Here is an 11,422-nt window from a genome sequence, read left to right on the forward strand (position 1 = left end):
TGTGTGTGTGTGTGTGTGTGTGTGTGTGTGTGTGTGTGTGTGTGTGTACGTGTGCGTGTGCGTTTCACGATTTCCTTAGTCATCTACTTAGAAGTAGGGGAGGGTGTGTTGGAAAGATACTTGCTAATTCAACTCTCAGAGGATTTACAGGCTCTCGGGGTGAAGACTAGGATGAATTTAGAAGATGGGGTGAAGCTAGAACTGCGCGTCCTCAGCTCCTGTGCGCTGTGTAGGTTTCCCTCAGAGAAATGGAGCGCTCTGGGTTGCGATAGAGTAGTTTTCATTATTACTGAAAGAATCATTTGCCAAGTCTTGGCAACCCCAGGAATGAAAGTATTTGTCATCTTTGAGGGACACCCGGAACCCAGGAGCCTGGTATAGAGAGGAAGGGTTGGGATGGGTGAAAACCCTTGCACTTCCAGAGAGAAGGATACTTAGAAGATGTTAAAGAAGCCAAACCTAGAATGGAATCGATGCTTAGAAAGGGCTCCTGGGAGTTTAGATCAAGTGGCCATTGTCCAGTGCGGCCAGCAGCCAGTGGGCTGGGAAGGTGGAATGAAACTTCCAGACTTCCAGCCTCTTTTGCTCATCCATGTTTTTGTACTAAATATATATATATATATGTGTATATATATATATATATATTTTTTTGTGTGTGTGTGTGTGTGTGTGTGTGGTACGCGGGCCTCTCACTGTTGTGGCCTCTTCCCTTGCGGAGCACAGGCTCCGGACGCGCAGGCTCAGCGGCCATGGCTCACGGGCCCAGCCGCTCCGCGGCACGGGGGATCCTCCGGGACCGGGGCACGAACCCGTGTCCCCTGCATCGGCAGGCGGACTCTCAACCACTGCACCACAAGGGAAGCCCTAAAAAGACTTATTGTTAATGTAACCCTTGCAGGCTAAACGCAGGACAAGAGAGTTAGCTGGGAAGCTATAATCATGGTATTTCTGATGCAAGCCAACGTGATTCCAGAGCACATCAGTCCCCAGGTCTTTCAGGTGTCGGCCATTTCATCACCCTTCATGGTGGTACTTGGGCATTCCCAGCCCCAAAGTGTACTGACCAGTGACACCCCTAAATTGTCTTATTCTCTTATTTGTTCTCGAACACACTCTTTTTCCTTTTTCTCCCTTGACTGTGCAGAGTTGATGAAGAACAAGGGAAAGAGGGAGGTGACATCGAAAATTGCATTTAGATTTAAGATGACATTGCAGTGGCACAAGTTTGCTTTGGGTGGACATGCCCTCTGTTGGAATGCGAGCATTCATAAGCATGAATGCCATGTTAGATTTTAAATTGAGGTTTCTGCCCTAAGTAAATTCCTGTCCTCCTCAGTCACTGAAGACATGGAGGTTAGTTTTAATTAAGGTTAGTTTTAATTAATGCAAACGAAAGCTACATATTGCTGTCTGTGAAGAAGCTGTTAGCACAAACTTGCAGGTTTGTTAAGTGAATTGCTTCTTCCAGCCGAGAGAAACGTGATGTGGCCATGGAAAAACAAGTTAACAGACTGAAAACGTAACCAATTCTTATCTGTCTCGATGTTCATGGAAATGTTTTGTGTGCCATGAAAATATAGGTCAACACTAACACTGGTAACTATCCCCTGTGCACCCAAGAAATGTTTCTGGTCGTGGTTCTAACTCTGATGTGGAGCGTGCCGTGGAGGGTTGAATGCTGAGCACCAGTGTTCAGCTGCAGAATGGTGTTACATGCTTGTGCTACCCGAGCTACTGTGAAATACAGCTGAAGTATCACTCCAGAAAAACTAGCTCTTAATACTCAACACTTTCTGTCTTAATGGATGTTTTCTGAAGTTAGGATAATCTTCAAGTATGGAGCTCAAGAAAATTCTTTTCTGTTGCAAACCTGCCATTTTAGTGGTATTTTTAAGTGATTAAAGAGGACAAAAGCTTCCCCCCTACGCCTGGCGAGGTTTTATTTTTTCAAGTGCCTATCTTTTGATCTCCATTATTATTATATGGATACATAACAAATGATGATGGGAGAAGAGATGGAAGTGGGCATAGCGTCCACGTTGCCATGGAGACGATTATTTGGTTGACGTTAGCTAGCTAAGAAGTGCATTAGGACCCAGGGAACGTGTGCTTCCCTGGGACGTTCTAGATGGCGCACTTTCCTTAGAAAAAAGAAAAACATCTGTGGTCTAGGGGAGGGAGTCTGAACACCCATCCACCAAATATGCAAATACTGAAATTCAGTACAAGGTCCCAAAGATCTATGTTAAATCACCCACAGAATGGAGGCCCATTTTAGCGTTCCATTGTAGAAAAGTCACAGAATTCTTCAAGCATGACAAAAATGAAGTTATTTGTAAAAACATCTCTATCATCCCTCTGCTTCATTGCCAATAACGCCTTTCTCATTTCCAGCATCCTAACCAGATGATAGACAATGACCGAGGACAAGAGCAACTGAGGTTATTACTGGGAGCATCAGATTCTAATCCCACTTTCCCATTATCATGATTCGATTTCCTCCATATTTCTAAGCCAAATGATTTGCTACTTCCTGGGAGGCTGTGGAACATAATCATTGTGATGGCTAAATGCAAAGTTATTTAGTAGATATCTGGGTACCGAGTTCACCAAGCAGATAAGTGAGGAGCCAGTTTTTCAAGATTCCAATGCTTCAGTTGGGACAGTGTCCTTAATAGACTCTTAAAATTGTGTGCAGCGTCAGGTCCTAAGTGACTTGGCAAAGCTCACACTGCAATGCAGGAAAACCTCATTTTCTGGCTCCCCAGTACACACAGAATTAATTTTTCTGAGTTGCATAACTGAGTCATGATCTAGTGATATATGATCTCCATTCCTTTTGATAATATTAGAAAGCTTTGGCAGACCTTATCCTTATTTCCAGACCCCAGAATGATTTCTAACTGCCGTATATCCTTAGGAAGTTCAAAGACACTTCAAAGCAGTACAATATCATAGAGTCTGGACTGTGAGCTGATTTTAATCCCAGAATCTTTACTTGTATGTATGTGACTTTTGGCCAGTCTCATTTTCATCAAAGTTAGTACAGTGTGGATCAAATGAAATAATCTGCATTTAAACATCCTGTGAACTGTAAATACATACACAAGCAATAGAGTTACTGTGAGGGCTTCTCTCTTGGTGGACAGAACAGCTGGGAAGGGGCCTCCTTCCATTTGCAGTGACTGAGGTCTGCCACGTACTATTTTCATGATGCTTGCCTTACATACTTCTAATGCCAGTCAACACTGGAGCCACAGAGAGCTCTCTCCTTGTGAGCTTTAAATCAAAAGCACCATAGTTTTACTAGTGTTAGAAATTTGAAAGTGCTATAAAACCCAATTACAGAGAAATGGAGAAAATCAACTGAAGAAAGTAAATAAGATAATGTGAGTATATTCAAGCAATGGGCTAAAATGTAAAGAATACAGACCTTCAATACCATACCCTTCTGACCCTAAGGCTATCCCCATTTGCATACATGAATTTCCATGTTTTTAGTGGTTTGGCCTCCTGCACAGCAACTTTTATTTGTTTATATGGCAAATGCTCATCTCTGGAGCTAATGATAAACTTTGGTGACCATTTTAGACCTCCAAGAGAAAATTCTGCATTTATATGGCTGAAAAGTGTTGGCCAAAACTTGTCTTCAACCTGTATTTCATTACAAACTGTAATTTCTAGGTACAATTTCTAGGTGCAATTTCTAGGTTCAGTCTCAGCTAAAGTTCTAAGAAAATTTAAATGAAAAATTCCTTTGCTACGTTTGTATTACAGGTAAGAGGAAAGCAACACCTTTTAATTAATTAATTAATTTTAATTAATTAATTATTTTTGTCTGCGTTGGGTCTTTGTTGCTGCGCACGGGCTTTCTCTAGCTGCCGCGAGCGGGGGCTACTCTTCGTTGTGATGCTCGGGCTTCTCACTGCGGTGGCTTCTCTTGCTGTGGAGCACAGGCTCTAGGCGCTCAGGCTTCAGTAGTTGTGGCATGTGGGCTCAGTAGTTGTGGCTCGTGGGCTCTAGAGCAGTTGTGGTGCACAGGCTTAGTTGCTCCGCGGCATGTGGGATCTTCCTGGACCAGGGCTCGAACCCGTGTTCCCTGCATTGGCAGGCGGATTCTTAACCACTGCGCCACCAGGGAAGTCTGAGCAACACCTTTTTAATCACACAAAGAAAAGCACGGAGACTTTTCTTTTCAGGAACAATTCGAGATTGACTGGGGTAGATGTTCGAATGCCATCATTCAGCTGGGAATAGAATTTGGTGCACACAGAAATGGTGATAGAATTTTAGATATGGAAGGTTCTTTCGATGTCATCTGGTCCAACATGTTCATTTTATTTGATAAAATTGAAGGTTCGGGATGCTAAATGACTTGAGAGAGGTCACCTGGCTAGTTAGCAGAGGGGCTGGGACCAGACCCAGGGCTTCTGAGTTGCAGTTCTGAATTCTGTCTATTCATTAGGCGTTTTGAACACGGATCAAAATCTGTCAGTCGTTTATGAACTATCTCCTAATAATATCAATAAAATGCTATTTATCCCACATTTAGGAGAAAGCAGCACAAACACAATTGGTGCCCTTTTTAATTTCTTGTTCATTCATTCCCCTGGGTTAAATTTGTGGCATTCTGTTTTTGTTGGGGTTTTTTTGAACCAGAGTATATGCTTGTTTTATTTCTTTATGAATGTGGCATTGAATTTTTTTTAAATTGAAGTATAATTGACATACAAAATTATGTAAGTTACAGGTGTACAACATTGTGATTCATAATTTTTAAAGGTTATACTCCATTTACAGTTATTATAAAATATTGGCTATATATTGTTTTTGTTTTTGAACAGGACATTTAATGGGAAAAAAGAGCACAGGAGAGTCCCTGTATGTTTATGAGGGAGGGAGCCTGAAGGAGCAGCTGAGGGAGTACATTCGGTGGCAGGAAGCTACAAGGAATTTGCTAAGCCTCCTAGAAGCAAAGGGGACCAGAAGCCACCAGCCACCTCAACGGGAGCCCTGGGCATTCGCCAGTCCACCTGGGATTCAGAGGGCAGCAGCAACTTTAAAGACGTGGGATCGAGGCTCAAAGGTATAATGAACATACTGGGGAAGCGGGAGTGGGGTGAGGAGGGGTCGGGGAGGTAGGAGGTGTTTGGGGAGAGTTGGAAGGAGGGGAGGTTGGAGCAGGGAAGAATATAACTGTTCAGAGGTAAGACTTCACAGCAACTACATCGGGCTGACATCAGTACACACTCAGAAAATGAGTGGCCAATCCTCATGCTAGCTTTTCTTTTCAACATCATAAATTATTTTTCCTCTTAACACATCAAACTCCAATTTAGGAGTTTTGTTAGCAATTGTGCATTGATAGGATTTTTTAGCCTACCAGACCCTTCCAAAATATTTCGATAGTGAGGCCATAGATTATTTGAGTTGATCCCTGTGCATCTATAGATATGGTTTTTTTAAATTTATTTATTCATTTATTTATTTTTGGCTGTGTTGGGTCTTCGTTTCTGTGCGAGGGCTTTCTCTAGTTGCGGTGAAGGGGGGCCACTCTTCATCGCGGTGCGCGGGCCTCTCACTGTCGCGGCCTCTCTTGTTGCGGAGCACAGGCTCCAGACGCGCAGGCTCAGTAGCTGTGGTGCGCGGGCTTAGTTGCTCCGCAGCATGTGGGATTTTCCCAGACCAGGGCTCGAACCCGTGTGCCCTGCATTGGCAGGCAGATTCTCAACCACTGCGCCACCAGGGAAGCCCGATATGTTTATTTTTGATGAACACTAGTGGAAGGGCCTATTCACAGAAGCTTTTGGAAGAGAGCATTCCTGTTTGCTACTTTTGATGCAAAATAGTACTCCTTCATATTTGTTCCAAGATTACCTAGTTCGGGTCTCATCCTAATATTTCAAAACTTGGTGAAAATATCTCAGGTCAACTGATCTGTTCAGTATATGATTTTATAGAGGATAGGGGAAAAGAATTATAACAAATTGGCATTGCTTAGATACAAAGACAGTAAATGAGATAGAAGAGAATAAAATTTATAGGAAGAAAGCAAGGCAACTGAAAATGATGTGATTCTCATTAACTTTTAAGAAGTTTCCATGAAATTTATGATAAAAGGCAAAAATAATCATTACAATACTCCTAATAATAACAACTGCTAGTTTTAGTATTTTTTATAATCCAAGTACTGGGTGAAACACCTTACCTTCATCCATTTCCTCGGGTAATGCTCACAGCAGTCTTAGGAGAAAGATTCAGGAAGATTCTATTATTCTCTCCATTTTAGAGGTGAGGAAACTGAGACCAGTTGTGCAGTTTTTCAAGGGAAAAGCCCGTGCTGTCTGCCTTGGCCAGTCCACTGCCATGTGAGGCATCTTCTGGGAATGGTCCTCATTTATCTTAAATATGAAGGATGCAGGATGCAGTGCAGCTTTCCCTCTCGATGTTTCTGCCAATAAATAATATTGTGTTTCACTCACAGACCTTGGAGAGTTCACCATGTCCCTCTTTCATGGTGGGTAACTCTGATTGATGACCCCTTAACAGAGGCTCAGGGCTGGCGTGGCCAAGCCTCGGATGGTTTCTCCAGAGGGAGGCTTTATGTGTCACCACTCTTCGGTCTACTGTGGATTCTCTGTGCTAAATGCAGAGCAAAAAAAAGTTCCTTTGTTGCATTAAGCACCTAGAGAGAAAGTCTCTGGTAGCCTTTATTCAGAGAGAAAATCAGGATTCAATCAAGCAATACAGAAATAAGTATCAACTTTGTACAGAGCCCTGAATGACTAATTCTCTTGTCCACACCCTTGTCTGTGAATAGATCACGTGGTTCTAAAGGCTCTCGGAATTTGTGATTGACTTCTTGAGCCCCGGCTGGCCTGGCCTATTCTTGGCCAAACACTGAAATGGGGCTTCCCTGGTGGCGCAGCGGTTGAGAATCCGCCTGCCGATGCAGGGGACACGGGTTCGTGCCCCGGTCCGGGAAGATCCCACATGCCGCGGAGCGGCTGGGCCCGTGAGCCATGGCCGCTGAGCCTGCGCGTCCGGATCCTGTGCTCCACAACAGGAGGGACCACAACAGTGAGAGGCCCGCGTACCGCAAAAAAAAAAGAACTAGCAGCAGGGATTTTCAGAGGCTGAGGACTTTTCTTAAACTTAAAAAACTATCCACATATACTCCCCTCTCCCGTTTTAGTAACAAAACATCAAGTCCTGTGGCCAAATCTCCCAGAGCTATAGTTAGAAACTGAGCATCTTCCTACATTTTGATGACAAAGATATTTACTTGATTCAGAAAAGGTTCATGTAAGTGCACACTGAATCTAGACTACTATGTCACAGCAAACAGGAAGTGTTTAGCAACAATTATGGCCAACCATTTTCAAGGTGAACCTAAATCTTTTAACGTAACCCTTCTCACAAAAGTTAATGGAACTTTTACCCTGTGGTTTCTAGAACATGAAGCAGTGCTCAGCTCAGCTCCAGGCCCTGATCCATGATCCTGGATGCGGCTGTGGACTGTCCTGAGTTTCAGTGAAGGTTGAGGTTAGCCTTTGGGTTCCTTTTGTAATTGGGACCCAGTTCATTGTTTTTTGAAGCCTAGGATTTTTTCTCTTATTTGGCGAGCATGAGGAAAGGGAACTGGGGAATGCATTGCTGGGGGTTTTATGGAAAGGACGTAAATGTACAAATTTGCTCTCACTTTTAAGGGAGAGATCCCACTGTCCCATCAGATCAGTACAGAGAATAGAAAGGTTCTATTTATTAATATGTGAAATGCTCCAACGGAAGCTCCAAATATAGGGAAAGAGTAACTAAAAAGCTTCTGATTACCCTGTTTCTATGAAGGCGGGGGCCAGCTTCACTCTGCTGGCTCCCACCTCAGAAACAGTGCCTCCCAGTCACAATGGCCAGCTTCAATCTACACACAATAAATGCTGGAGAGGGTGTGGAGAAAAGGGAACCCTCTTGCACTGTCGGTGGGAATGTAACTTGATACAGCCACTATGGAGAACAGTATGGAGGTTCCTTAAAAAACTAAAAATAGAACTACCATATGACCCAGCAGTTCCACTGCTGGGCATATACCCTGAGAAAACCATAATTCAGAAAGAGTCATGGGGCTTCCCTGGTGGCGCAGTGGTTGAGAGTCCGCCTGCCGATGCAGGGGACACGGGTTCGTGCCCCGGTCCGGGAGGATCCCGCATGCCGCGGAGCGGCTGGGCCCGTGAGCCATGGCCGCCGAGCCTGTGCGTCCGGAGCCTGTGCTCCGCAACGGGAGAGGCCGTATGGCAGCATCTTCAGGCAGCCTGGCGACCCTTAATAGTGCAGCCTGGGCTCCTGGAGAAAAATGAAGCTAATTGGTCTGTGTGGGAATTGAACCCCAGGCCCTGGCTTCATTATCACCTGGTCAAAACAATGGAGCCACAGAGCAGATAATAACTGATCTGAGAATCTCAGTAATTCCTTTATTAGAAACAAATGGCTGGTCTGGACGTTGGGGAACCTGAATTGCCAGAGAATCTTGGAAAGTGTAATAAGCTCTCATCTGGATGAAAAGTGTTTTCTCATCTCAGAGGGTAAAGGGTGCTATATGGGAACAAAGAAGTGTTTTAAAAGCAGAGCTACTTGGGCTTCCCTGGTGGCGCAGTGGTTGAGAGTCCGCCTGCCGATGCAAGGGACACAGGTTCGTGCCCCGGTCCGGGAAGATCTCACATGCCGCGGAGCGGCTGGGCCGTGAGCCATGGCCGCTGAGCCTGTGCGTCCGGAGCCTGTGCTCCGCAACGGGAGAGGCCACAACAGTGAGAGGCCCGCGTACCGCAAAAAAAAAAAAGTAGAGCTACTCATTCTTCCTTCAGTCTTAGTTAATTTGAACAGAAGCCACAACAAGCCAACCACAATGCATTTAGAACTGGCAGAAACCCCGATTGCCTCCTCCTCCCAAGTTGCCCACACGACTACCGTTTACAGTCATGGGTTTATAATACTGAATTGTGTAGTTCATAAACTAGCTTTGATTTGTGGGATGAGGCATTGCCAAAGAAGCAAAGTAACAATTAAGATCCCACATTCCTTAGCAGTCTCCCTACCCAGCTGCTACTTTAGTAACAAATTCCTGGGGATAATACATGTAATTTCCAACTTTGGTCAAACTACACCTGTGTAAGTGAACTTACGAAACAGAAACAGACTCGCAGACATAGAGAACAGACTTGTGGTTGCCAAGATGGGGAGGGGGTGGGAGAGGGATGAATTGGGAGTTTGGGATTAGCAGATGCAAACTATTATACATAGAATAGGTCCTACTGTACAGCACAGGGAACTATATTCAATAACCTGTGATAAACTATAGAGGAAAAGAATATGAAAAAGAATGTATGTACATGTATAATTGAATCACTTTGCTCTACAGCAGAAATTAATGCAACATTGTAAATCAACTATGCTTCAATAAAAGAAATTTAAAAAAATAAGGTTTTCTTTAAAAAAAACATATATATATATATATATATATATATATACACACACACACACACACATATGTAGTCATATCAGAACACAAGTTAAGCTAACATAACAAAAAGACCCGAAAATATAGTGGCTCCCCAAAAGGAGGAAGTTAACGTCTCTCGGGGGACAGCTGTTGTTCTCAAGCATTAACGTGCTCAGAGTCATCTGGAGGACTTGTGAGAGCACAGATGGCTGGGTCCCATCCCCAGAGTTTCCAGTTCTGTAGGTCTGGGGTAGACCTAGGAATCTACCTTTCTACCAGTCTCCCAAGTGATACCGATGGTTTATTGGGGTGGATTTACTTTTAGCATTAGATTGTGGCATCACTAACTACGTTCGCTTAACTCTTTCTAATATTTTTTAAGTTGGTGGACTCTCCAGGTTCTCAGCGTGAAGGAAGGAACCCCCAGCCGAACTGATACTGACAACGGTGGCCTCCCTCAAAGAAGCAAAACAAAACCCTCAAGAGACTGCGTTCTATGGGCATCAGTTCTACTGGGTCATCAAGTTTCCTTTATGCAAAATACTTAACTATTCTTGTATCTTTCAACTTTGACTAAAGTCATGATTTTCAAGCAGCATCTTCTGGTTTGAACTTGTGTGCTGTGAATAATTGTCCATAAAGAGTGTTCCAATTAATGTTCTTTACATCTGGGCTATTTGTCTATTAGATTCCAGTCCTTGCTCCCATTCACAATAAAAGCTTAAACATATTGTCCAAAAGGCAGGTAGTTTTCTTATTTCAATTCCAAATGAGAGGACAGTGATTAATACTGAGATTAACAAACAGGTTGACAGTGAACTTGTGTGCTCATTGATGAAAGCAGGCTGAATTTTTAGCTTTGCTCTCTGAAAGCCACTTACTGATTCCTTGTAGTGACTTAGAGCCTTTATAGATGCCACTTACTAGAAGCTCAGACTTGCTTTATCGTTACCCAGTCGGATGGGCTAGGTTGAACATAGACGCTGGCCTTCTTCATGCCATAATAATTCCCATCTCTTCAGCCCTTACCATGACTAGGTATTTTGCTGATGGTACTGATATTCTCCTCCAAATAGTTTCATAAGCTGAAAATGATCTGTCTCACTTAATAGCTAAGGAAACAGAGATAGGTCAGCTGACTTGCCCAAGGTCACACAGTAGATGGAACTGGGATTCAAACACCTAAAGTCACCAGATTTTCTGTAGCATTTGACAGTTTTTCTATTACCTCATTTTGAGCCCCTCTTTCAGTATATTTAAGCCTAGCAAGTAACACTGTTTCTTCAAAATTCCATTGCCAACCAGCGAGAAGTAGTCCCCAGAGCCAGATTTAGTCAGCTCCGCAGCAAAGGGAAAAGATCAGTTCCAGAGATTCCCTTCCATTCTCAGAGAACACGGCCTGGCGGTTCACAACACTCCCCAGTTCCATTTTTATCATGACATTCACACATTAACAGATTTTAAAGCTTCTTTGCCATATGTTTGGATTTCCTTCATTTGGGGAAATCACATATGAAATGGTGAAGAGATTTATCTTGCCTTTGTTCTGATTATCAAAGAACCACATAAGATGTGATGTGTTCTGATTTCTTTTAAAATCACATTGATTCCCAACTTATCCAGAGCCAGACCAGGGAAAACATGTGAGGTGTGTTTTCAGTGTCCTTCCTCTTCAGTGGAGGACTCTTCAGTGTCCTTCCTCTTCTTGGGACGCCCTGAGCCTCTTTCCCAAGAGCTCGATCCTGAGCTGAGTGCACTAAAGCCCGCCATGCAGCTGACGATGAAGGGGAAGCCCTATCCCAGGATTCACCCTCCAGTAGGACACTCATAAAGATGAAAACAACCTTCTAGACCCAGGGGACATTCCTCCAAGGGTGGCATTTCAGGTAGGGAGAGGAAGACAATGCTTCTGGAATAACCCCATCTAGA

General features: G+C 43.7%; 1 protein-coding gene across 1 annotated transcript in view; it reads left to right on the top strand.

Moving 5' to 3' along the window:
• The window catches only part of GRP (gastrin releasing peptide), a 15,078-nt gene extending 4,990 nt beyond the window's left edge, over positions 1-10,088 (top strand). Inside the window, exons 2-3 of the mRNA XM_027118659.1 lie at positions 4,845-5,086; positions 9,876-10,088. Coding sequence (XP_026974460.1) covers positions 4,845-5,086; positions 9,876-9,929 — 296 coding nt within the window. The 3' untranslated portion in view covers positions 9,930-10,088. The remainder of the gene's footprint in view (positions 1-4,844; positions 5,087-9,875) is intronic.
• The last annotated feature ends 1,334 nt before the right edge of the window (positions 10,089-11,422 follow it).

Source organism: Aethalodelphis obliquidens, unplaced genomic scaffold, assembly GCF_003676395.1.
Source record: "Aethalodelphis obliquidens isolate GAN/ISIS:26980383/991018 unplaced genomic scaffold, ASM367639v1 scaffold19, whole genome shotgun sequence".
Classification (NCBI taxonomy): Eukaryota; Metazoa; Chordata; class Mammalia; order Artiodactyla; family Delphinidae; genus Aethalodelphis; species Aethalodelphis obliquidens.